Below are 26,535 nucleotides of genomic sequence, written 5' to 3' on the forward strand. Positions count from 1 at the left end.
GTGAGGATAAATACTATATTTGGTAGTCTTATAATCAACAAGTGAGATTGAAATGGTTAAGTCTTTTAGTATGGATACAAACTTACTGAAAATTTTACTCCTTTTTATTTATTGTGGATTATTTTGAAGAAGATCAAGATGATTTTAAGTTGGCAAAGACAGATCAAAATTCCAAGACACATTAATGGATATGACTTCACTGGAAAAATATGAAATGTGAAGAGACATATGTGTTAGATATAAAGGATTTGATCAGATGGTGGAGGTTCTTCAGGCTCAAGCTAAGGTGTGGTGACTTCATTCTAAAATTTGTGTTGAAGACAACTCATATTTATTTAAAATGTGTAAGACAGAAAAATGCTATAGAGAAAAATCTGGTTTTGGAAGATTCAAGAGCACTGGACTGGGTTGTTGTGAAGATAACATAAAGTATTGACTATGTACCTAATTCATATATAATAACTCCCACTAATAATAATAATAGTTAGGAAGTCTGTATTTTTATCCAGGCTCTGCTATGAAGTAACCTATGAGCATAAGCAGCTCTACCTCTCCGGGCCTCTGTTTCATAACATGTAAAATGAGAGGGTTAAACCAGATGATCCCAAGGAGTCACTTCAGGTTAAAAAGTTCCAATTATTCATGTTGAATCCAGATATCAAGGAATAGTCTCAGTAATTAAAAGCAGTGTTTTCACCCCATGCCCCTTGAAGAATAAAGCTAAATAAATTTTTTTGTGGTCCAGTTGGTATATTTTGATCCAATCTTTACTCAATTTTAAAGGTTATAAAACATGAAAACCCAAAGAGTTCCCAAAAGTGGTCCCAATGCAGAACATGTGGGGATTTAAATACATAATATTATTTTAAATATATTTAACAACTCAATTCATACAGATTGACAGATGGAATGGAAAAGCAGACCAACAGATTTTGGTTGAACTCCACATTCTGAAAATTCCATAGAAAAACAACAAGCCACTGCATATTAGTACATCACATTAAAATATATTCTAAAGTATAACTCCCCTTTTAAATGGCAGTGATTATACAGTAGTGCAACCACAGGGCACGTGTAAACTTTTTTTGTTCAACATCTATGTCCATAACAAACTCTGGTTAACTCCAAGATGTTTCTTGGGTCTAAGCTTTTTGAGCTTTCCTACATTGGCAGTAACAGCCTCTACCCACAACTCTATCCATCCCTCCAGAAGTGCCCACTGGCTGAGGTTGGGGGAACAGGTGGCATACAGGTCAATCTGAAGAAATCTCTCACCTTTCTAAAATAAGAAAATGGATTTGATTCGATGATTGAAGACATAAATGTACACCATAGGCAGTTTATACTTATCACTATTTAGGCAGGAAACTTTGTCAAAATTGGGTAAGATTCAGGATAGAGACAGCTTCAGTGTGATTTCTGAGTTCGCTCCCTCTCTCTCTCTGGCCCTTAGTGTTAGGGAAGGAGATGAGAAAGGATGGCTGTCCAAAGTGGCTGACCTCATCTCAGCCTTGCTTTGGAAATGCCACGGAAAGGCTGATAATAACAGGTTGCTTTATGAAAAGGACCTACCCACCTAAGCTTTAATCAAACAAGCAGCATTTTTTATATATCGAGCTTTTTGGAGGCTACCGGCAAACTCTAGTTGCAACAGCATATGTAACAAAGCAAACACTCTACTTGGTGTTCATCAAGACTCATGTGGCTGTCAGGAAGTCCTTAGCATGTGCAGTGGAGTGCTAGCCAATAATACAGACCTAACCAAAGATGGGACACTGACAGAAAGAAGCTTCTCTCCTGGAAATCCAAACATCATCTCAACTTGATGTTTTTCATCCTCTTGGCAAGAAAAGGTACATTAACTTCCTTCACTACTAGGGAAATTCAAAATGTTTATTCATGAATTTTCATTCACCTCCCTTTAATTTACAGTATGTGCGCTTTAACAACAGAAAAAGGAATCATCAAATTTCCATTGAAAATACTGACAACAGTTTAAATATATTTCTGAATCACTATGTATGTATGTGTTCTTCCAGATTCCTGTTGTCTACTTCAGGTATGAGATGCTGTCTGCCTTTTGGCACCTCTCTACGTAGGCTCCTCAGCATAGAAGAGCATCTCAAAGGTCAAATCTTCTCTCGTAAGATGAGTGCTCAGGATTCAAATCTTCTTGAAAATTCTGTGCCAGGTCTCATTGGGTGGCCTTGTGTAATCCAACCAGATTGCTCTTGAACAAAAAGAGGAGTCAAAGAGAACTTGGGTTTCCAGAGAAAAATAAAGTGCTGCCCCTATAAATCACAGTCTTTGTGGAGTAAGGTGTCTTCCTAAAGAGGTAGAAATAATAGGGGTGTGTGTTGTAGATGCCCACATTTCAATGATACTGAACACTGTATCTTTAAGGGCTGCATCTTTAAGGGCTTAAAATGGACTGACTCCACTCATCTCTCTGATTTTTTCATAAGTAAGCCAGAACACCAGTGACCAAGGGGTCTGAAAGATTAACCAAAGAAGTTAGTGCATATTTCAAAGTGATTATGAATATTCTACATTTATGCATATACATCTCTGAATGACAAAGTCATTTTGAATCCACTTAGGCTGAAAACAAATATTTTGGTATTTCACCTTTATAGAGTACTTTATAATTAACAAAGTATTTTCATGTCTTATTTCTCATAGATTTCTCTGAACACTTTACAATAGAAAGGAAAGGTAATGATACCCCTATTTTACAGATGAGGACACTAAGGCTTAGCAATCAAAAAGCTATCAACATGTTGTGGAGCTAGAGAACAGACTTCTGGCTTGCATTCCAGGGTTCCTTCTACTGAACCCTTCCCTGCTAAGAGGCTGGAACTCGGCATGCCTGAATTCTAGGCTGGGCTCCTCTGTGTGTAGATTGTAAAGCGTGACAAGGAGTCAGTTAAGAACTTGCAAGTGAAGATGAAAGATTATCCTGAGAGTTAGATCAGAAGCTCAACACCTGATGTATTACAAAATGGTTATAAATTTTCATATAAAATAGGGAAAAGAGTTTCCAGCTCAGAAAGACTTGACTAACTTGAATAAAGGTATAACCACATCAAAAGGAATTATAAGGGGATGAGGGCTTTTCAACAAAGGAAGATAAAAACATCAAAGACAAAGAAGGAAGTAGAGGAGACACTGGAAGTATCATCAGAGGAGGGGTATTTTGGATCCAGGTCCTGTCTGGTTTGGTTCATAGGTGATATGTAATATTGATCAGAGAGAAACTGTCCAACTAGAGTCAAAAAAGAAGCTTGAGCAATTAGAATATAAAATGTATTTGGTTAGAGAGTTTGTGAAGCAATATTTATGTCTTGTGTTTGGAAATATTGAGTGTGTTATATTGGGAGACTGAGACTTTACCAGTGGATTTAGGAGAACACATGTTGGTTAGTTGACCATATGGGAGACATGGACAAAATAAAGAATATGAAAAATGAAGCGAGCCAGTGATATAACTGCCATCAGATCAAGGAATAGAGGTCTCAGCTAAGAGTGGATTATGTAATCATTCCTAGCTACTCGGGTGGTCAGGCTTCTGTAGGCAAATGAAGTAAATATTAATCAGTGAGTGAGCAAAGCAAGGTCATGCTACCCTTACCTAGTGGGAGGGACTGGGGTTGAGTTTAGCTGGGTTATGAATAGAAGTTAAAAAGATCATACAGCCAATAACGGGGTAGTATACGAATGGCATATACTAAGCCTCTGTGTTTTTTTCTTCCCTAGCATAGTTAGACCGCTGTAAATAATGCAAGTGTATGACTCCGTGTTGTCTGCTCTGGTCTGCCTGTTGCCATAACCGCTGGAAAAACAAGAGTCCTTCTCCATGTCTTTTACTGTGGGGCTGAACATTAAGGGCTCTTGGATATTCTTAAATACTAAGATTACGAATAAGCTCTTCCTGTTATTATTCCGTGTGTAGTAAGCAACCTTCTGATTATAACTTGCCTTCACAGATGGCTTGAATTTAGGAGGAAGCACGCTGTTGAGAGGACTTCAGCATCTGGATCACTAGCCAAGGGTGTTTCTCAATGTGAATGAGCCAATGCTGTGGTCTGATCATCAGTTTCAGTGAGTTCAGTTGAGGGTGAAATCTGTATTTGCAAGGCCAGTTTACTTGGAAGTGCCCATGAGTCAGTTTTTAAGGTCATGGTCATGCACTGTGGCACATCAACAAGGCAGTGCCACCCTGGCGACCTTTGGTGGTTAGCCAGCCCTTCTCTAGCAACATCTCTTTACCACTACACACTGTCCCTTTCCCCTGACAACTTTTATAGCTAGCCGCAGGATCTCAAGACATTCTGTATATTGTATTAGTTAGGAGCATGGGTTTAGAACTCAACAGACCTGTGGTCTGTTCCCAGCTCTGCCACATACCGGCTGTATGAACTTGAGCAAGTTTCTTATACTTGGAGCCATAGTTTTCTCATCTGAAAAATGAGGATAACACCACCTGTTTTACTGGGCTCTTACAAGACTTAAAAACAAAAAAATATGTGTAAACAGCTTAGAACAGTGTCTATCATACATGAAGTACTCTCTTTTTTCCCCTCACTTATACTTCCTGAGTCTCATGCATAAAGAGAATGTGTCAACTTGTCTCAGTATTCCTTTGTCTTATTCTCCCTGTTCTCACACCTCTTGACTCTGATTCTGTTTTCCATCAATGGTCTCACCATCCTTATAGTCTCCCACACTAGAAATATGAAAGTCCCATTTCCTCCCTTCCCTCCCCCATCAGCTACACAGAGTCAATTACTAAATCCTGTTGAGTTAACCAGAAATGGCCCTAGAATCTGCCTTCTCTCCATTTTTATAAGAACCTTCACGTTAGACTACTGCCAAAACTTCCTTTCTTGGGTTCTAGCTTTCAGTGTATCTTCTACATTGCCGCCAAAGTAATCCTGTACCCAAACAAACCTTAGTACCTTGCTCCCACTATTAAAGAGCTGCTTGCCTACTACAGGTTCCACCTAAACCATTAAACTTGCCCCCATAAGGTCCTTCTTAACCTGGTCCTTAAGTTCTTCTCTAGAATTTTGCCCAACCACATCCTCTCTGAGGACCTGTTCTCCAGCTACACTGAATTTTCTGCGGTTGTCCAAACCTACTGGGTACACACATGACTTGATGTCTGTGTTCACATTGCTCCCTTGTGCCTTTCTTGTTAAATGCTGACTGATCTTTCAAAGCTCAGATCAGACATCATCTCTGTGAAAGACTTTGTGACTTCCTAAACAGGTAAAGCCAATTTTTACTTTACTACCCATGTTCTCACCATGTTTTGTTCACCACGAGTAGAGCATTTAATACAACCTGCTCACAAAGACCATGTCCTCTGGAGTCAAATATCCTGGGTTTGATTCCCTGACTTCATAAAGTAGTAAACAGCTAAACTGGCTGAGTTATTTAGACTCTTTAAGCTTTTGTTCCTCCTCTATAAAAGAGATATGATAATAACCCACTGAAGAGATTGTTGGGAGAATTCAGTGAGGTAAGCCATGAAAATGATTAGCGCAGTGTTGGTGCTAATACCAAGTGATTTAATAATATTGGCTTTAGGGGCGCCTGGGTGGCTCAGTGGGTTAAGCCTCTGCCTTCGGCTCAGGTCATGATCCCAGAGTCCTGGGATGGAGCCCTGCATCTGGCTCTCTGCTCAGCAGGGAGCCTGCTTCCCCCACCCCCTTCTGCCTGCCTCTCTGTCTACTTGTGATTTCTGTCAAATAAATAAATAAAATCTTTAAAAAATAATAATAATAATATTGGCTTTATTATTTCTATAATTTTAACTACTTACATATCTTTCTTTTCCATCCTTTTATAAGCTGCTCTCATGCAAAACATCTTACTCCTTAGTGCCACCAGCACTTACAATATGCAGGCCAAATCAAAATTTTCCTTTCCATTAAGAATTATCCACAGATTTGAGATAATTTCAAGGTATAACCAAGACGATCAAAATAAGTCTTTATTTACACTTGGGTACACGTTTGCATCAGATATTGCTAAGGGCTTTGGCTATTAACTCCATGTTTAGGGATACCCACTATTGCTTGGTGCTTTCATTTATTCCCAGAACTTCAATTCCTTTCTGTATGCAGATGGTGCTCACCTCTAAGGCTCCACCCCCATATGCTCTGTAAGATCCAGATCAACATACGAAGGAGCCATCTAGAATCTGTTCTTAGATGTCCTACGAATACCCAAAACTCAACAAATTTAGAACTAAGCTTGCTATTCTACCACAGGATCTTCCCTACCAATGATCCCATGTTAGGAAATTACATCATCTGTTGCTCAGGTCGGGAATCTGGGAATGAAGTCCAATTTTCCTTGTCTTCTCTGACAATTTCCCCCTCCCCATCCAGTCATGCTTCTAGCTCCTTGCTACCTCCCCTAAATTATTTTTTGAATCTATCTTTTTCTGTCCTCATTGTCATACTTTCATGCAAGCTATCATTATGTCTCACCTACTACTACTCCTGGCCTTTCCCCAACCCACATGGCAGCTGGAATGATATTTTTAAAAACACACACATCATCAAACTGGTGCCCTTCACTCTTATGGGTCTTACAGCCATTCCCAAACTGGCCTCTACCTCTCTCTGGCCTCACCTTGTGCCTCTTTCCTCCATGTCTCCATGCCTTGGCCTGTGGGTTTCCTTCAATTGCCTGAACTCATCAAGTTTTCTGTCTACTCCAACTGTTCCCTCTACCTAGAACGTTTTTTTTTTTTTTTCCTGCTCTCTTACCTGGCAAATACTACTCATTCTTCAGACTCAATTTTAGAGCCCATTCTCCACAGAGTTGCTCCTAATCTCCAAGCCTAGGCTATATGTGCTTGCTATATATTTTCATAGCACCAGGCACTTTGCCTGACCACTCGTCACTTCTAGTTTTTTATTCAGTGTCTGGCCTTACCAAACTAGAAGCTCCAGCACTACAACAGGGGTTGAGACTCTTCTGTTCATCCCAAAGCCAGGCACTGGGAACAGGGCTTTGCGTGGTGTAGGTGCTCAATTAATATTATTGTATTGTGTAGAGCGTTGATTGTTGGAATTTCTAAACCCATGACTCGTTCGGTCTTTCAAATGTGTTCTACCTTACAAAATACTTGAGTACCTTATATTTATTATGTATCTTATATTACCTGAATAAGTCTATTTAATTCCACATCTTAGTTTACCTCAGTAAAAAGTAATATACAGATCAAATAAAAATGACATAATGCTTTCTTACCAAACTAAGTTCTGTGGTAATGAGTATTAATGGATAATGCAACATGTGCCAGCAAAGTAACAAATTTTGTTTGAAACAGCAACATTTTCATAGGAACAGTATCTAGTATAAAATCTTAATACCTGTTCCAAACGTACGATACTTTGGCTAAATGGACTACTAAAGGTTTTACATTGCAGAAAACCCTATCCACTGACTTTATAACAACAGAATGTCAACCTTTTCATTTCTGAATAGTAACTGAATCGTATTACTTTAATTCATCTGGGAAGGTAATAAGACTCTGAGGAGAGGTAAAAAGAAAACAAAAAGAGATATAAAAAAAGAGAGAAAGAATTGTGGTTTGGGGGCAGAGCCATGCTAAAAACCGAAAGAGAAAGGGGAAAATATCTGTAGATTAAAAGCAATTTAAGTGCAAAGAAGACAAAAACCAAAGAAGGAAAAACCTGACGTTACCATTCTCAGCCAAGATGGTAAAAAGCCTTTATATAGACTCATGAATCCTTCTCCTTGAACAGCCTGAATTAAACAGTCAGTTGATGATTTATACAAAAGTCCCCTAAAAAGGAAAGAAGACAGTTCTGCTAAATTTCTTGTGTGTAAATAGTGTATAAATAAATCATAAATTAAACAATAAAGAAAAACTTACTATAAGGAAACTTAAACATTTTCTGCTAATTTAGAACAAGTAATATTTGTGGCTCAGTATATAGAAATCACCTCTTTTGAGTTTAAAGAGAATTTCTTTAGGTGTCTAAGGCTGACTCTTCAGATTCATCCCACCCTTAGTCTTATAGTTAGAATTCACTCCACCTGATCTCTTCCAGAGAGAACATACTGTTTTATATCAAATCAAATTCTCCATGTTACCTGTAAGTCATAAGCTTCTGAAGAAAGTGCTCTGTAAATTCTCAGCAGAGTATATTTTCATAAACTCTTTAAAAACAATAAAATCACAATAAATACCTTGTGTCTAAATAATATGATCATTAAATTAGCTTATATCCCCAAATGCACAGTACTTTTCCATCAGACAAAGAGCAGATAATTACATAAAGACAGTTTGCTGGCTGAACACGTGATCACACAGATACATTTCTATCAAGAGTAAATGCAAGAAAACATCTTTAAGGAACATTATTATTAAGGACATTTGAACACATGGAGAGTGAAGACTTTCTATCTACCTTCCTTGTTTATCTCGTGGTTGATTCATTATTCGGCTTTTGATGACATCAGCGGGTGTTCCCAGAATAGAAGCTACCAGTCCAGAACATAAACTATAAATACAAATAAATGAATTTGAAGGATAATAAATACAGCGATTTCTAAATTGCAAGAAAAGGAAATTTGATATTTAGAAAGAATGGAATACTAAATATATTATTGTATTATTGTTTATAATAATCTTATTTTTGCTTAAAATCAATGCTTAATGAAATCATTAAAGAGATAGAAAAAACAAAAATTAAAAAGAATGTCCAGGCAACAAATAGACATTAAACACCTACTGGTGGTGATAGGCACTCTTCTAGGCAGTGAAGAGGACACACACACACAAGCCTGTCCCTGAGGCCCTTACTTGGGAAGAGGCAGAGAAGAAATGAATAATTTCAAAATTCCGGTAAGTGCTACGAACAAAATAAAACTGGATAGCATGATAGGGAGTAAGTGGACGACAGGCCATTGCGGAGAGGCTCTTGAGTGACAACAGAGTGGAGTGGAGCAAGGATGTAAAGACATGGAGGAAGAATGTTGCCCTCCAGAAGAACAGCCCAGGAAAAGCCCTGAGGCAGAAATGGCCAAGGTGGGCTGACGAGAGAGAAAGCAGCCCACATGGCCAAGGCATCCTGAAGGGGTCCAGCCAGATGAAAGACTGAAGAAGCAGGCAGAGATCAGCCCATGAAGGCTATTGAAGGGGTGTGATTTTATTCTAGATGTGAACAGAAGTCACTGAGATGATCTTGGGCAGGGGAATCACCTTATTTGCTTAATATTTAACCAACAAAAAATTCACTTTGACCACTATTTAGGCCTCATTTCACTAAGCTATTCCATTTGCATATAATCTTACCTTCTTCTCCTCATCCTAAGGGATCAAAATAGAAATCCAATTATGTCATTTTTCCCTAGTTAAAGGCAGCTAAGATTCATTCCCTATTACCTGATTTAGCTCACACACTAGTTGTCATACATATTACTCCAAGATCATATCTCTTTTCACCCATTTTGCTTTAACAAAATGACTAAGTGTAGCTCTGTATTTACCGTACTATGCAACACCTCTATGCCTGCACCCCCGTCTAATTGGAAAATTCCTGTTTTTCCTTCAGTCTACGCTCAGGCATAAGGTCTAATAAGTTTCTGTTTATCCCTTCTTCCTCTGTCCAACAATGTTATTTGCTCCTTCTTGAAAAAGGCTTGTCAGTTCCTCCGAAGAGACATAATGGCTCTCTCTGGTCAACCTACGGCAGAGTCAATCGCGATTCTATAAATGAGTGACTAAGAAGTTAAGAAATCAGGGGTGCCTGGGTGGCTCAGTGGGTTAAAGCCTCTGCCTTCGGCTCAGGTCATGATCCCAGGGTCCTGGGATCGAGCCCCGCATCAGGCTCTCTGCTCAGCAGGGAGCCTGCTTCCTCCTCTCTCTTTCTCTGCCTGCCTCTCTGCCTACTTGTGATCTCTGTCTGTCAAATAAATAAATAAAATCTTAAGAAAAAAAAAAAGTTAAGAAATCACTAGCAGTTCATTATACTTGTGGGTATACAAGGCAATTCAGAGCATGAATTTCCACAAACTGAAAACTCTCGAGCTGCTTTAAACTTTTCCATAAGAAAGACCTATGATGAGAAAAAGGGTGGTTGCCCTGAGTCAAGGAGTATGAAGTCCTGCATCCCAGCAGCTGAATCTACAGAAACCGGGATCAAGGCAGCCTGAATAACAGCTTATGTCTGGCTAATGCAAAACTGGAAAGGAAAACTTTTAGATCTTCTGGAACATCAAATACCTCACAAAGACAAGGACTACTGATTTCTGTGCCAAGGCTTTTGAAGTCTCTGAAAGCTCTATGGCAGGGAAGTTGAAGCTACCTTAGGAATCTTCATCTTCTCTCTAACTCTAAACTGCTGTAGCAGAAAGTACTCAGACTCTGTCCACCACTTTCAGGTCAGGATTTATAATTCAAAGGAGAAAATTACTTTAGAAATACTTGAATTCAAGGGAAGAAACCCATATAACCTATTTCGTATTACAGCAAAAGACCTAACTGTGCATATAACATCCTTGGGTCTCTGCCCACACAAGTCATTGTCTATGTGAAAAGAGCTCGTTTCACCACGTACATTCCAGTAGGTATACACTACTGCTCTTTTTATATTCTTTCCTATTTGTTTCTATTCTTTGAAAGTTTAATACCACTGATTTTAATATACCTTAATATTTTCACACAGAAACCTCTTAACCAACACCTAAGGATATACTGTAATCTGGCTAGACTTCTTTAAAATATAAATACTAAAAGAGAATAATGTATTCAGGAGGCCTCAAGGAAGATGGTATCCAAAGTCAATGGGAAAAGATAGAGCAATAAAAAGAACACTGATTTCGCCCAAGCTATTTGCACTGAAATGGACATTGCTGCTTTTTACTATTGACCTTCATCGCTCCTTGTTAACAACATGATGAAGCTGAGGACACAACTAAAGTGATAACGGACAGAAAGTGACTGGTGAGTCTCCTGATCTCTCCAGGCAGCCAAGCGGCTATCTCTAAGACCAGTTTCAGATACTCCCATCAGCACTGTTTCAGAGAAAGCCAGCCTCTTAAGGGTGAAGTAAATCATGCTCATGGGTCATCTTCACACAGAGTAAACTCACCTTTCTCACAGTTTTACCTCTCAACAGCCTCATGATTTCAAAAGGAAAAACAAGGTTATCCTGATCTTCCTGTTCTATATCATTTCCTGACGATTACTTCAACTCTCTACCTTTCCTCTGCTTCCTTCATTAATATACCTTGCCACCTGCCTTCCCACCTCACTAAAATCCTCACTTGTCTTTATTGCTCCTGGCCTACCCCAGGACTTCTTATTTACCCCATTTTTAGAAATTGTGGTAAAACAGACACAACATACAATTTAACATTTTAATCATTTTTAAGTGCACAGTTCAGAGCTTACACCATTTTTATTGTTCTCTATATCAAATTCCTTTTTCCCAGGTGTTGGATGGCTCACAAGAAGCTCTCTGGTGTACAGCTGCAATCCCCATCGAGCCTCCGGGAGCATTTATTTTCTTGTAGGACACCGTACCCAGAACTCCCAGACTGCATAGCACCGCTTACTGCTCGATTTGGCTTCACCGTTAGCAACTTTTGAGTTGCCCCATGTAACACATGTATTCATACCAACCCATTTAAAAAACTGATCTGGTGGGTAGAGCTAAAAAATGAAACGAATGCCCATCATTTCATTTCCCTAAAACCTGAATTAGAGAAGAATAAGACTAAGTTATTTCACATTAGGACGAATATATACAGCTGGAAATCTTGTTTTTCCACAAAAGACAGATCTGTTTGGTATATGTTAGGCAGATTTATGCCTGCCAGGAAATCCAGGATTCTTTGGTTAGATGTGGTATTTGAAAGACCATTTGGGTGGAAAGACAATGAAAGAGAGTGGTAATATCAACGCGGAACTATAGGACAGATCTGACTATCTTGTTCCTAGAGTAGATCGTAACACCAGAACAGAGAAGCATCTTGAAAGATGAGGAAGTCTTACAAGGTGACTCTACTGGGTGGAAACTGGAGACAAAAGTCTCCTAGGCAGAGTGAACAGCGTGAACAAAGATAGTGCAGGAGAGATGGCAAGGGTAGACACAAATATATATATGTTTATCAGGATGGAAATAAGAAGTGGAAGGAGGTTAAAATCCTCAGTTTTCTCTGAAAAAGGAGGCCAGACTATTGGCTACAGAAAGTATGGTGTAGCTAGTGAACACACCTGGGTGAGAATCTGGAATGGAAAAGAATGGTAAGCAAAGACACATAAAAAGATTGCCCTAGTAGCACTAAAGATCACACTTATTTTAAGAGTGGAGGAATGAAGAAAAACTACTCTAGGAATATAAAGTTAAGGTGAATCCGGAATTGGAATTGCTTATATTTATATATCTCCAAATCTCATTGGTCTTAATATACTTTTGGGGTCATCTAATAGCATAAAGCATTCTGGAATTTGGATACAAGATCAGAAGCTATATGAAATCACTATAAGGTTAAGAACACTATATCTATAAAGTAACTCACTCTAATGGATAATTTGAAATTGTGCTGCAGAGAGATAAGGTGCTTCTGCTTCCTGGACTGCTCTACTTCCTGTCTCTGTCAAGAGCTACAGCCTTTCAAAACACCTAATTCTAGCTCCTTTATAGGCCCTTCCCAAGTGGTTATTTTTTTCCTCCCTCTTCTGAATGGTACGGTAACTAGGCATTTTGTTTCAGCATTTACCATACATTATTTTTGTTTTTTAAAGATTTTATTTACTTATTTGAGAGAGAGAGGAGAGAGAACACTAGCAGGGGAGGGACAGTCGGAGAAGGAAAGGGAGAAGCAGACTCCACCCTGAGCAGGGAGCCTGACAACACAGGACTAAATCCCAGACCTGGGATCATGACCTAAGCCAAAGGCAGATGCTTAATTGAGTGAGTCACCCAGGCACCCCTAGATATTGTTTTCATATGTGTCTTGTTTTTCCCCTGCTCAACTGCCTAGAAAGAAGCCGGGGTTATCCTTTGTACCCACTGCAGTGCCCTGCAGGTGCCTTTATCATAAAAGATGCTCAAACTTAACTGTGGAATTGAATTGCAGAATTGATCAATAGAATCTGACCCCAGGAGGGTCCCATCAAGGTGCAAATATTTGGGATGGTTTAATATGAAACATTGTGCAATTTTGTCTCTTTCTTCCCCATTTTAACTGCAAAAAATTCAAAGAAAATTGTTCTTTTTAAATGTACTATCACATTTCTCTAAGGGTAATATCACTAGATTCTCAATCACAGGAGATAACAGGTTAGAATTTGTGCCAAATGTGGAAGAAAAGTGATACAGAAAATAATTCAAACTAAAATAATCACTTACCTTGATAAACCATGAGTCATGATATTGTCCTCAAGTGGAGTGTTCAGTACCAAATAGTGTTTCACTGTATCATAAGTAGTTAAATCTGGCAATAAAAAGAAAAAGGAGGCTGAAATATTCATTTGACAATGAATGTCTTTTATGTTAATAATATGTTAGGCTTAGGACACCTGGGTGTCTCAGTCAGTTAAGCCTCCGACTCTTGATTTTGGCTCAGGTCAGGATCTCAGGGTCATGAGATCGAGCCCTATGTTGGGTTCCACGCTAAGCATGAAGCCTGCTTAAGATTCTCTCTCTCTTTCCCTCTCCTTCTGGCCCTCTCATCCCCCTGCTCACCCCCACACACACTCTCAAGAAAAGAAAAAAGAATAGATTAGGCTTGGGGTAGGAATGTGTACAGGATGAAAGATAATATTATCATTCTCAAGCATGGGAAAGCAACCAACAGATGAAAGGGGAGGAAAAGAGGAAGAGAGACAGGTACGCAATTATATCGTTTGAACATTTGAATCCAGCTATCGCCTACCATCAGCTCAACCCCTGGACTTCTTGGTATTTGAGATGATAAATTCCTTCTCTAATCCTAAGTAAGTTGAGATGAAATTTCATCACTTATAAATAAAAGGTCCTGACCATTATTCTACATTAAGCTTTTTATATTTTTTTCTAATGACAATGAAGAGCTGTTGAAGAGTTTTACACGGGGCAATGATATATTACAACATTGGAGTTTTATAATGACTACCTACAGTGAAGTACAGGAAGTGAGTTGTAAAGAAGCAAGAATGGATAGATGCGTTTGATCACTCACCAAATATGTGAGTGTCTACCATATGGTAGTAGGCATTATTCTAGGTGCTGGGAAAAAAGCCACGGATAAACTGAACAAAATCCTCATTCTTTGTTGAGGGATGAGACAGTAAGCAAATATATAAACCACAGCATTTCAGATAGTTATAACTCTCCAAAGACAAATAAGGCAAAGAAAGGGGATAAGAATATCAGAAGGTGGAGGAGAATGATATATATGAATTTTAAAGATGGGATCTTTAAGGGAGGGTTTTGAGCACAGCAGTGACAACTCTGGGTTACTATTTACATGACACTCTGGCGGTTCTGCTGTGACTAGAGTACAGGGAGACAAGACAGATGAGAGATGAGACTATTGCATTTATTCTGATGACAGATGATGATGGTTTGGAAAAAGGAGTTGTGGAGCACTGGTCAGGTTCTAGGTATGTTTTGAAGGCAGAATCACCAAATTGAATAGAGAGGGAAAGAAAGGAATCAAAGATGACTACAAGATTTTTGAGCTTTGGATGCCTGGGTGGCTCAGTGGGTTAAAGCCTCTGCCCTCGGTTCGGGTCATGGTCCCGGGGTCCTGGGATCGAGCCCCGCAGCGGGGAGACTGCTTCCCTTCGTCTCTCTCTGCCTGCCTCTTTGCCTGCTTGTGATCTCTGTCAATAATAAATAAAATCTTAAAAAAAAAAAAAAGATTTTTGCGCTTAAACAATTTGAATGGCAGAGCTGCCATTTTTGGAGACGGTGAAAATGAGATTTGACTAATTTAGAATGTTTTAACTAAGTTGATGGAGTGATGACCTTGGTCACAGCAGTTTCCAATGCATGGGGGGACAAAATGGCCGTGGGGTACATATGGAAAGACCAGTCTGGAGGCTTCTATATTGATCCAGTAGGAGGAGATAAAAAATACTTGGACAAAGGAGTGGCTCCAGGGATGAAAAGAAGTAGATGGATGCACGATACAGCTAGGAGACAGAAGTGGTTGGACTTGGTGACTGATTGGTTTTCAGGAGTAAGTGAAAGGAAAGAGATGAAACTCTTGCCTAGGTTTCTGCCTTGTTCAAGTGAGAAAATACGATATCATATTTTGAGATTGGGAAGAATGGAGAGCAAGTAGTTTGATAAATGAATTTGGTTTGGACACAGCATGATATATTTAAGATAACCCAAATAAACATGCTGAGTAAATAGTTGGAAGCTGGAAGAGAAATCTGAGCTACAACAGATTTTGAAGCATTGAACTGAGAAACTACAATCAGTAAAGATTCCTGATTAACTAAAATAGCCACCAATATGATGTTGTAGCTATGGATGGACTGAAAGAGCAAAATTTTAAAAACCAGACTTACTTCCTTTGATATTTAAGTGATATGTTCCTATAACCTTCAAAAAGGCCATCCCTTCATTTCCTAGAATCATTTAAGTTGGGTCTTAGAAATAATCTTTTCATTCATTAGCTCATTCATCAAATGTTTACTGACTACATGAGATGATAAATAAAACGTCTTTGCCTTCAGGGGCCTCATAATCTAGCAGAGGAAATAGACACACAGTAGAAAGCAATGTAATGAGGTATAAGTGATCACAGAGGTAAGTACCGGGAACTACAGAAACTCATAAAGAGGCATCTAACACAACATGGCTAGGGAAGGGTGGTTGTGGGGTTCAGGAAAAATACATGGTAGAAAGACACTTTGGCAGAATACTAAAACATCTGCAAGAAGGAAACTAAATAGAAGAAGAGGGAGGAGGACAGAAAGTAGGAGAAGAGCAGTTTGGTATGTGCAGGCAATGGAACCTTCTAGCTCATGACTCTCTGTTTCACTCTTTACTCCTGAATCAATGAATTGTTCAATTCCCTGAAGGCACTGGTTGGATTGTGCAGACCTTCTATATTATGTTATGAAACTTCCACTTTTCTCCTGTGAGTGATGAGAAGCCAGTAAAATGTTTTAAGAGTCCCAGTAACATGTTGAGATTTCTGTTTTAGATAAATCCTCCTGGATACTGGGTATAAATATGAGGACAGGGGAGGAGACCAGCCTGATGGTTGTGGCTGTGATGGTGGGAATTGTAAAAATAGTCGTTTTAAGGATACTAAGGTGATAGGTATTGGAGAGGATACACTTTCAAGAAATATTTAGAAGACAGAAGTAAGGGCGCCTGGGTGGCTCCGTGGGTTAAAGCCTCTGCCTTTGGCTCAGGTCATGATCCCAGGGTCCTGGGATCGAGCCCCATATCAGGCTCTCTGCTCCTCTCTCTCTCTCTCTCTGCCTGCCTCTCTGCCTACTTGTGATCTCTGTGTGTCAAATAAACAAATAAAATCTTTTAAAAAAGAAGAAGAAGAAGAAGAAGAAGACAGAAGCACGGGGTGCTTAGGTGGCTCAGTCAGTTAAGCATCTGCCTTTGGCTCAGATCATGATCCTGGGATCCTGCGTTGGGGAGTCCCACATTGAGCTCCCTGCTCAGTGGAGAGCCTGCTTTTCCCTCTGTCCACTCTGCCTGCCACACCCCCTGCTTGGGTGCTCTCTCTCTCTCCCTCTTTCACTCTGAAAAATAAATAAATAAAACCATAAAACAAAAGACAGAAGCAGTTAGTGACTGACTATGGGAGGTAAGGGACAGGTTGAGTTAAGGAAGCACTGAGGTTTCCAGTCCGGGATGCCTGCTGTGCAAGCTGGGGGAAAGAGTTGGGCATTCTGGATCTAATGATTGTCACATGGTTATGTGTGCCATTTTGGATCTTGGAGGAGGGTGTGGGTAGAGAGGAAACCTTAGAAATAGTTTAGAACTATCTCTTTATTGACATAATTTGCTTATTTTAGGAAATCCTTTTCATAGATCACCATGGAGAAAAGTGAAAATACTCTAGAGAAAATATTCAATTAAGTTGTTCAAACGTAAATGAAGACTGTTGACAATGATTACTAAAAATGATTAAATAAAGTTTTTCATTTTCCCTGATGTCTGTGCTTATCATTACAATCATGAAGGCAGTAAGGATTTCTCAGAGTTCAATAAAGTTTCCATTACCTCCCATATTCACCAGCGCGGCTCTTTGTATATTGGGTACCCAGCCTGCCCAAAGCCCACGTATTCCTCCTTCAGATAAGATTTTTGCAAATGCATGGTGCACACCACGAAATCTAAAGGAAAAATAATAACAAAATGTGAAAATTCTATGCATTCCTATGGAATGCAGCTGGATAAACTTCACCTATAGCTGTTATGATTTGGAGTAAAATAACATCTTAATTACCCAGAATTGTTAGAAATTGAAGAAATCAATCCTCACGTATTCTAATAATAGAAATGACATTTTTAGTCCAAAGAGTGGGGAGGGCAATCTCATAATAAAAGTTCTTAAAATTGAATACTTCGGGTTTTATAAAAATTTACTATCCTATCCTGATTTTGTTCAGTTTTGTTTTTTTGTACACAGGTGAAAAATGGTGCTGACCCACGAATCAAATCTGGAAACCCTTGTTATAAAATAATAGTCTGGGTTTTATATAGTCTGAAATACCTGGAGTCCAATGCCATCTTTACCACTTACAAGCTGAGTGGCTTTAATTTAGGCTCTACATTCCCTAAGTCTCACCAAAAAGATTATAAGATATATTTATAAGGCATGCAAAATTGCTATAATGCTACATGGGAAGTTATACTCACAAATGATGGTCACTGTAGTCAAAATCTGTTGTGTACTTATTAAACATAGGACTTTTTATATACCTAAGATAAATTGTACTCCTGAAAACTCTATGAAGTGTGAATTTATGTTCCAATTTCCGTCTGAGGAAACTGGAGGCTTAGGAACTTCTTAAGGAACTAAGTTAACTAGGTTAAGGAACTTGACTAGGGTCAGAGCTAAAATGTGGTAAAGGCTGGATACGAATCCTGGGTTGTCAGACCCAAAGGCTGATGTTCTTTACAACAACAGGAAATGTTTTTTACTACTATATCAAACCAATAATTTCCAACAGCAGAGACAAAGGAGGGGAGAAACTGACAGGATTAGTTAAAAACTCAGATTTTTCTGGATCCCAATGGTTCTCTCCCTGTAGTCAACTTGGAAAACATCACTTCTTCCTGCTACTTAGTAATTAATTAGAAGGTGTTACAAGATGACAAAATGGGTCCTGGGATTCTGTAAACTGCTTGGTTAAGTCAGAGTGTTACCCTTTTCTCCTCTGTGGTGGGTGTTCTCTCTGTCTGGAGGGCTCAAGGGGGCCTGGACTGCCAAGCCCAACCTCAGCTTCAGACTGAGCCAGCTAGAGGAGCAGCACTGTGAAGAACAGTGGTCTGTGTCATTGGTGGGTTCCTAAAGGAGATTCAAAATGCTCCTTCATCTCTGGCCCAGCCACAGACCTGCAGTGTTCAGAGGAACAGACCTCTTCTTACTCAGCCAAAGGTGTTCTGCACTTTTCCTCTTTTCTGGGAGACGTCTATCAATCTCTAAGATTTTGCCCCTTTCCCAGAGAACCAGGCTAAGTGGTGTTTTAATAAATTATTCAACATGAAGTCCTTTGAAGAAAGGCAGACTTCAGTAATGTAGAGTAATGCAGTAGGAGAATTTTGTGTCACAAAGACATAATAAAAACCTTCCTTAAACTTGGGGAAAAGAGGAGAAATGGGATTAGATAGGGAAGTGGGAAGAACTTGCAAGGTCAATCTTGCTGTTCTCCCTCTTTCAGAGGTTAAAGGGAAAGGAACCAAGCTTTCAGTCATGGAAGAGCCCAGGCAGTCTGTCACGCAAACCTTCTGAATGGTCCCTTTCGAAAGATAAAGAAACTGAGGGTAGGAGTGCTAAGTGACTTCTACAACCCTAAGCCACAGCGGCAAAACTGGGATTCACACTGAGACAAACTGCAAATTTTAGTGATCAGACTCTTTATATCAAGCTGTAACAACACAAGTCTAGCTGACTTGGCTGGGAAAAGCAGCAAACAGCTACGCACACATATAATTTTTCTACTAGAGAACACGTGCACCTTATCATGCAATGAAAAGATCCGTGTTAGCCCTTCTCTTAATGAATACATCTTCCAAGTTGAAAGAGTCAGAATTAATATCTTCACTGAATGCTGGATTACAAAAATGCATAAATCAGTAGGTACATGTTCAAATAAGACAGGGGAAAGGAACAGAATCAGTTAATTGGAGAACCTACCGCAAAGGTTTTCCTTCAAGTTTCCTTTTTCCTTCCATCTGCATCTGAACCTTCACTAGATCAGTTGGGTTGGCTAAAAATTGGCCAACAACACCAGCCATCATACCTCCAATCACTGATTTCCTAATTGCAAAAGGAGATACATTTTTTAATAGTTTCTGTTAAATTAAAATCTTTAAAAAAAATAGTTTGTGTTAATTTTGCAAATTTTGTAGTGAACAGTACCAAGCTGATCCGGCCCCTGACTAGGGATTTAAGACAAAGTGAAGAAAAGAATGGACATACAAATCACAGAGGAAAGTAGATGGTTTGTCTGTTTACTGAAGGGAAGGTTAAAGGAGTTGAAATTCAAATCTGGCTTCAGGGGCCTTCTATGGCCTGAAAGTCAAAGGAAGGGCAGTTGCTTCAAAGTTATAAATATCTGAACTGACCATTTAATTGTAGTTTAATTCTGACCACAGGGGACTGAAAATAGCATAGATGTAATCAGTCTAACAGACAAAAGCTGGTCAGTCAGATTTTGTAAACTATTATTTTAGTAGTTTTACATAGTAAAGGTGGCTTGAGAACTTTCTTCTCATTGAAGAAACTCTCTCTACCCCTTGGCTCTTCCTTCTCCTCACCTCCCAAAGCCAACAGTGATCAAGTCTAGACTACTATACTTGAACACGCTTTGAATCCATCCCCTCCTCTCCATGCCAGCTACCTGTGTCTCAGACCAGGCTCTAATCATCTTTTACCTTTTCTTAGAAGAAAAGGGATAATTTCTTTCCTTTTACCCTAAAACAGTATTTGAAGAGGTACAAATGGGTATAGAGTAACAAGGTTCCCTATTATCAGTTCCCTTCCTCTGAAGCAATCACAATTACTAGTTTCTTATGATTTCCCACACATAATAATAGTGCATTCACTGAGTGCTTATTATGTCAGGCCCTATTTTTAAAAACATCATCTAATTTTCATATCAACCCTATGATATTAATACTACTGTTAAATCCTCTTTACAGATAAGAAAACTGAGGCATAAAAGCAGTTGAAGGACAGTTCAAATCACACAACCAGTGAGTGGTATGGCCAAGATGTAACAGCAGGAAATCTGAGTGCCAACCACACAGTCTTAAGCACTAAGTTACAATTGATAGTTTGTATACACACAAACATATATGTATAAATACTCCTTTCTAAAAGCACAAATGTAGGGGCACTGGTGTGACTCAGCTGACTAATTTTCAGTTTATAGACTGAGCCACCAGCTCTTGGCTTCTACTCAGGTCATGATCTCAGAGTTGTGATCTCGGGGTCCTGGATCAAGCCCTATGTCGGGCTCCATGCTTGGCTTGGGATCAGCATGAGATTCTCTCCCTCTCCCTCTGCCTTCCTCTTACCCCGCTTGCACTCTCTTCTCTCTCTCAAATAAATAAATAAATAAAATCTTAAAAAAACAAAAAGCACAAATGTAGAATGCTAGGTTGTACACACCTTAATTTTTCCCTAATAATGTCCTTTAAGATATATTTTTCCTAATAATGTATCTCAAAAGTTATCAGTTCATTCAGAACTGCCTCATTTTAAAAAACAGTTTTATAGCATTCCATTTTATGGACCTATCACAATTTATTTAGACAGCTTAAATTTTAACTAAGAAATCTAAACATTTACATGACATTTGATAGGCCCTGCAAATTGTTTTCCATAGAACTTGTATCACTCTCCACCGACATCAGCAGCCTAGGAGCGCCTGGCCCTCATAATGATGAACACAGCACTGTTTTTTCTCTTTGAGAATCTCATAACCTCTGACTGCTTCTCCCTCTGCCTGCCACCCCGCCCTGCTTGTGTGCTTGCTTGCTTGCTTGCTCTCTGACAAATAAGTAAATAAAATCTTTTTTTAAAAAGGAATTCTTTTAATATTAAAATATTAATATATATGCAAAATTTCATAGACATACACACATGTATGTTTGTATACAATGTGCAGTAAATGCTCACTGATTTGGATTTACATTGTAATTATTAATTATTTTAAGCCTATAACTTGAGGCAATTTTGGTACAAATACACAATTTTATACAAATCTAATGGATACACATTAAAGCCTTTAGGATCAATAGTATATATTATTTTCAAAACAAAACTTACCAAAGGGGATAATGCTTATCTTCACTTTTGCCAAATACAACTTCACGAAGATGTTCATAAGTGACCATGCGGCCTCCGGAGTACACTGTGTAGAATGGATCATTTAAAAGGTGAATTCAGCTAGACATAATAAAACAAGAGGGCATTCTGACCTGGGCCAGTCCACCTCTCTAGCTGTGTTGTTCTCGCATGAGAGAACAACATATCTCTCGCGTGAGAGAACAACACATTGGCTTTTCTTGATGTTTCTCTAAAGGTGGCATGCCTTCTTACTCCTCAGGCCTTCTCATATGCTGTCTTATCTTTCTTGAATGGATTCACCCTTCTCTGCTTGGGTAACTCCTCCTGGTCCTCTAAGACTCAATTCAAAGAACATGTTTTCTAAAACATGCTCTCCGATCTCCAGTGTTCTAGATTGCCACTGCACCTGCCATGCTTTTCCTCTCCTCCTCCAGAACAATCCATGCATACATCCAATATGACATTCATTGGAGATTAACTTGATTTTGTTGCTCATCTTTCCATCAGACCATGAGCTTTTCAGGGCAGGCTTTGTGTGTTTTCATTACTCTATGTACCCTAATACAGAGCTTGGTACACAGCAGGCATTTTTCATTTAATAAATATGCATAACTTCACTGGGTAGTTGATTATATTGAGGTAACTTTTTCAGTCAGCTGTCAAACTTACAAAATGAATCTTAACTGTAAAGCCATTTATAATGCTCAACTAAATACAAATGAAAAGAAGTAAAACTCAAAACAATAATGGAAAGCAAAGGAGAAAATATTTTTTTTAAAAAAGATTGGAAAATAAAAATCATTAAAATCAGCACATGGTATTCATAGAGAGCATTTTTCTTGATATTTCAGGAAGTCTAATAAAATATTTTTAAATATTCACAAATATACAAATCACCAAAACAACAGTCTCTATACACACTTCTGGAAAGCTCTTGATGAAAACACTCTAGCTTACTCACCTGAAGAACTGAAGCTTTAAAAATCATAAGCTGGTAAGTATTAGTACTGGACGCTTTTCTGGTCAAGGGTCCCTACATACTTGTGGAAATATTATGAACGTAAAGGAGAAGAATGCCACACCTGTCCTACCTCCTTTGAAGCCAAGTTTATGTTCTCCTATCCACAAGCAGAAAACCCAACAATGACTATCTTTGTGAGTGCCACTTGAGAAGCAAATCTGAAGTATTCTCACTGGCTGTAGCACAGTGACAACTATTTCCCTTGAAGACTGACTGGGCCCACACAGGTAGGGAGGTAGCCTTGGAAATAGAGGTGAAAATAAGCTGCACTGCAATCATTCAACTGCCAGAATTGGATCAGTCATCCCTGTTCTCTTTCAGAGTTGCCTAGTCTGTAGTATATGGGACAGAGACTAGTGAGATTTGGCATTTTAGTCAAATATATTTCATTTTCAAAGAACATGAAAAGCTTACATTTTGCGTTTTAAAGTTTCTGAAGTGGAGAAAAAATATCACTAATTTTTTTCTTAAAATTCTTCAAACATGCAGAGAAGTAGAGAAAATAATTCCCTCTGTATCCTTGAGATGTATCATTGCTAACATTCTTGCCACATTTGATTCATTTTTCTGCTTAATTATTTTGAAGTACATTATAGACATCACGAGAGTTCACCCCTAAATACTTGTATATGCTTTTCTAAAAATTTAAGGCAATCATTCCTTAATAACAATTAATGGTTAAATTTCTTCCCAAGAGAATATATATTCATTTATTACATTAGCAGAAAAAAAAAAAACCCCACTAGATTTTGAGCACAGCTAAACACAAAAGCAGATGACACACAGAACTCATAACAAACTTACCAGCTGGAATCAAGATAAATACCTATGTGTCTGTAAATGGCAGGTGTCACTCCTTGCCAAAGCTTTAGAAAGCCTTCTTCTTGAACAATCCCTAGGGCTGTGCGCACCATGCCTCTATAGGGAGCAGATTCTCTTGCACTGTCTCCCAACCGAGCAAGGGCAGCTTCTCCTTGCATTTGGAGCCGAGTTTTTGTGAGATCGAGGGGAAAGGTTGCTAATAAAAAAAACAAAATGAGGGGGAAACCCATAACATTTAGAGAAACAAACAAAAATTCCAAAATTCTAAAGTCATGGAACTAATATTTTAGTCTCCACAAGATCCGTGGTTCTCAAATTTTAGAGTACATCAGAATCAGCTAGAGAAATTATTAAAATTTATTTCCTAGTCCATACCTATGGATTCGGAGCAGGTTGATGGGGGTTTAGAAATCATTTGATTCTTATGCACGCCCAAATTTAAGAATCATTGTCCCAGAGCACCCTCACCCCCAGATCATCAGGGGGTAAAAAGTGACAAGATTTGGGTTCTTTTTACTCAGAAATTTCAGCCTAAAATCTACTTTAGTCCTTAATTTGTGTTTTTCAATGGGAATAATTTCAGATTTCCATATTCTCTGATGCTCCTTTGACTGCAACAATGATTAAGACCCAATGTGACTTTTAGAATACTGTACTATTTCTGATAGGTTCAAAATATAAGCAGGTGAAGATGCATTATGTAATTTCATGGGTGATATTCACTGACCTGAAGTTTGAGATATAGAAGATGTAATGTGGAGTTCATACAAGGGCAGCATGCTCAATATACTTTCCAATTAAGGCACAGATTGAGTTGTTTTTCCAGTGCAAAGTTTTACGTGTGGCCTCGTCATGAGTACCAATTATACTTGAAAAGTTTTTTTCTAATGATTATATTTTGAATTCAAGGTATTGAATTCAAGAATACATTTTTCCTTGAAACAGTGAAGCTAACTGGTCCACATTAGGAAGATCAAGCTCCTCACTTTATACTCATAATGTCCCAAATAACTGAAGTAACCAGATTCGGGTAAGTTCATGAACATTATTGACATTACATGAATCTTTTCAATGACCACCGCCTGATATAAAATCATAGTTATGCTTTTTCCAAGAGAAAACAGAGTAGGGGGAGGAGAATATTAAATCTTACCACTGGTCTTTGGAAAAAATATCTTGCTGACAGTTCCCCTAAAACAGAAGTAGTTTGCATGTAGAGAATTTTAACAATGCTTTATTAACACATGAAGCTTGAAAAGATCTAAGATTCCTAAGGTTCCTCTATATTAACATGGGTATACCTCTCAAAATAATTCTAGTTTACTTACTGGTTACTTAAATAATGCTTCAGGTTTTGATCCTAAAGTGTTTTGTACTCAAAACCAACCCATATTTTGATTTCCTAGCTTCCCATCCCCAGCCCCCACACCATTCTCCACAAACCTTTAACAAAAGTAATGTTTCTTTGCCATTGGTCATGGGGAGGGGGCAATCAGGTTTAAAAAAGAAATATCCAATCCAGCAATCTGATTTTAAATTTTTTTTAAAAAGTGGAAGAATTGTATTTCAGTAAAAACAGTGAGTAACAAAAATTTTCCCATCAGCTTTAAGAGAAGAGAAAGAGAAAAAATAGTGGGTCCAAAGGGCAAGAGCGGAGGAGCACAAAGAACAAAACAACGGGTCCTGTGCTGGCTGCGCTGGAAATACAAAACAAATTCATTTTAGATGAGAACCCAAAGTAACATTTCCTGATGATATACACACCAAAGCTGTTGCTAGTTTTGTTTTTCAGCAGGCAAGAAAATCAAAGGGTAATCTTAAAATGCACGGTGAAGGCTTCACAGGGAACACACAGGCACTCTGCTCACAAAATCATTGGAAGGAACACCACCTGCTCACTCAAGGGCATCAAAATTCTCCCTAGGTGGCCTCTAGTTTTCTCTGACTTGCTTATGCATAGGTAACTGTCCTGTCCTCTATGTTCTTATGATATTTAATACTTTCATTATAGTAAGTAGCACAAGGTAACTTCCTGTCTCAGCATGTCTCCCCACCGGCCTGTAAGAAAGGTCAAGGCTGAGTCTTTGAAGCACCTTCACCACAGTCTAAAATTGTGGTAATTATAACAATGTTGCAATTAATGGGCGCCCCGCCTTGGATTTAGCATTTATATATTATCTACTTCTCAGACTCCGAGACGCAGACACAGTACAGATGAGTTAAGCTCAAGGAGGAAAACTGGCAGATGTCGAGAAGATGCTCCATATAAGTGACAGGTTAGTAAGTCCTACGAGTCTATAAAAGATAAGGCTGTGGTGAGGCTATGGAAGAATAGAAATCAGAGAGATTATCTCAATAGGGATGAAGAGTGGATCACGTTTTTAAAAGGTCATCCTCACGGATGGGAAAATGATTCCTAGAGAGGAAGGACGGTTCTTGAAGCTTCCAAGCGTAGACATTCAGACACAATAGCAACACCTCTGAGGGAGACGAAATTGGAAGGAAAAGACCTTAGTGACCTCCAGGGCCGCCTCCTCGCAAAGACGGCCTTGTCCCCGCCCTGCCACAAGGGCCAAGCAGGTGTGCAAGCAGAGGGCGCAACCCAGAGGGCCGCACCCCCCGGGGGGGCCGCAACCGCTCGCCGGTGCCCTCACCCCCACCCCCAGCGCGGCACCTCGACGAGTCGCGGGGGAGGCCCGGGCGGGGGCGGCCGGGTACCTAGCTCGGCCACGGTAGCCGCGCAGCCCGACAGGAGGAACTTGCTCGCTCGGGGCCATCTCTGGGCAAGCGGCAAAAGCCTCTCCTCATCCTCTGGAAGCGACATTCAGCAGCAAGACGGGACGACAGTACACCCCTTCTGGCCGGCGCCCAGCGCCGCGGCTGGCCTGCCACTCTGCCAGGGCGGCCCGTCCTCAACCGGCGAGTGGCGGAGCGGGGACCATTTCCCTCGCTCCGCTCAGCCAGGCGGCCTCGCAAACCTACAGCCTTCCTCGCAGCCCCGGCGGGAGAGCGCCACAGGACTGAGAGCAGAACAACAACGCGAAGCCCACGAAGCTTCTGGGAAATGTAGTCCGCCGGGCTGCGCGCCTCTTGGGCGCCATTCTCTGATTGGCTGCGAGCGAGGCTCCCTCGGCGCCGCCGGCCCAGGT

At 39.5% G+C, this 26,535-nt stretch overlaps 1 protein-coding gene across 6 annotated transcripts; it reads right to left on the bottom strand.

The window, feature by feature from the left end:
* Positions 1 to 729: 729 nt before the first annotated feature.
* SLC25A27 (solute carrier family 25 member 27) lies at positions 730 to 26,428 on the bottom strand. Of its 6 annotated transcripts, XM_032862004.1 has the most exons (10): positions 26,105 to 26,428; positions 24,540 to 24,577; positions 23,391 to 23,582; positions 21,523 to 21,607; positions 19,384 to 19,506; positions 17,244 to 17,356; positions 13,407 to 13,491; positions 8,457 to 8,549; positions 7,726 to 7,828; positions 730 to 2,493 (listed from the first exon to the last, which is right to left on the bottom strand). In XM_032862004.1, the coding sequence occupies exons 1-10, from the start codon at positions 26,161 to 26,163 to the stop codon at positions 2,422 to 2,424; spliced, it is 963 nt and encodes a 320-aa protein (XP_032717895.1). In that variant the 5' UTR covers positions 26,164 to 26,428; the 3' UTR covers positions 730 to 2,421. The 6 variants fall into 6 exon arrangements, with proteins under 6 accessions (XP_032717895.1, XP_032717896.1, XP_032717894.1 ...); XM_032862005.1 differs by lacking the exon at positions 24,540 to 24,577 and having other exon boundaries at positions 730 to 2,327; XM_032862003.1 differs by lacking the exon at positions 24,540 to 24,577 and having other exon boundaries at positions 730 to 2,228; positions 26,105 to 26,427.
* Positions 26,429 to 26,535: the final 107 nt, after the last annotated feature.

This window comes from Lontra canadensis, unplaced genomic scaffold (assembly GCF_010015895.1).
Source record: "Lontra canadensis isolate GAN:19392208 unplaced genomic scaffold, GSC_riverotter_1.0 scaffold23, whole genome shotgun sequence".
NCBI lineage: Eukaryota > Metazoa > Chordata > Mammalia > Carnivora > Mustelidae > Lontra > Lontra canadensis.

Bases quoted from the DNA above. Each gene is read 5' to 3' on its own strand.
- SLC25A27 (XM_032862003.1), bottom strand. From the start codon at position 26,210: ATGTCGCTTCCAGAGGATGAGGAGAGGCTTTTGCCGCTTGCCCAGAGA. The intron at 19,507-21,522 runs GTAAGTTTTGTT...TTTTGCAATTAG, and splicing joins GATAAGCATTATCCCCTTTG to GAAATCAGTGATTGGAGGTA. The intron at 2,229-7,725 runs GTAACGTCAGGT...TTTGTTCAAGAG, and splicing joins TACCATCTTGGCTGAGAATG to CAATCTGGTTGGATTACACA.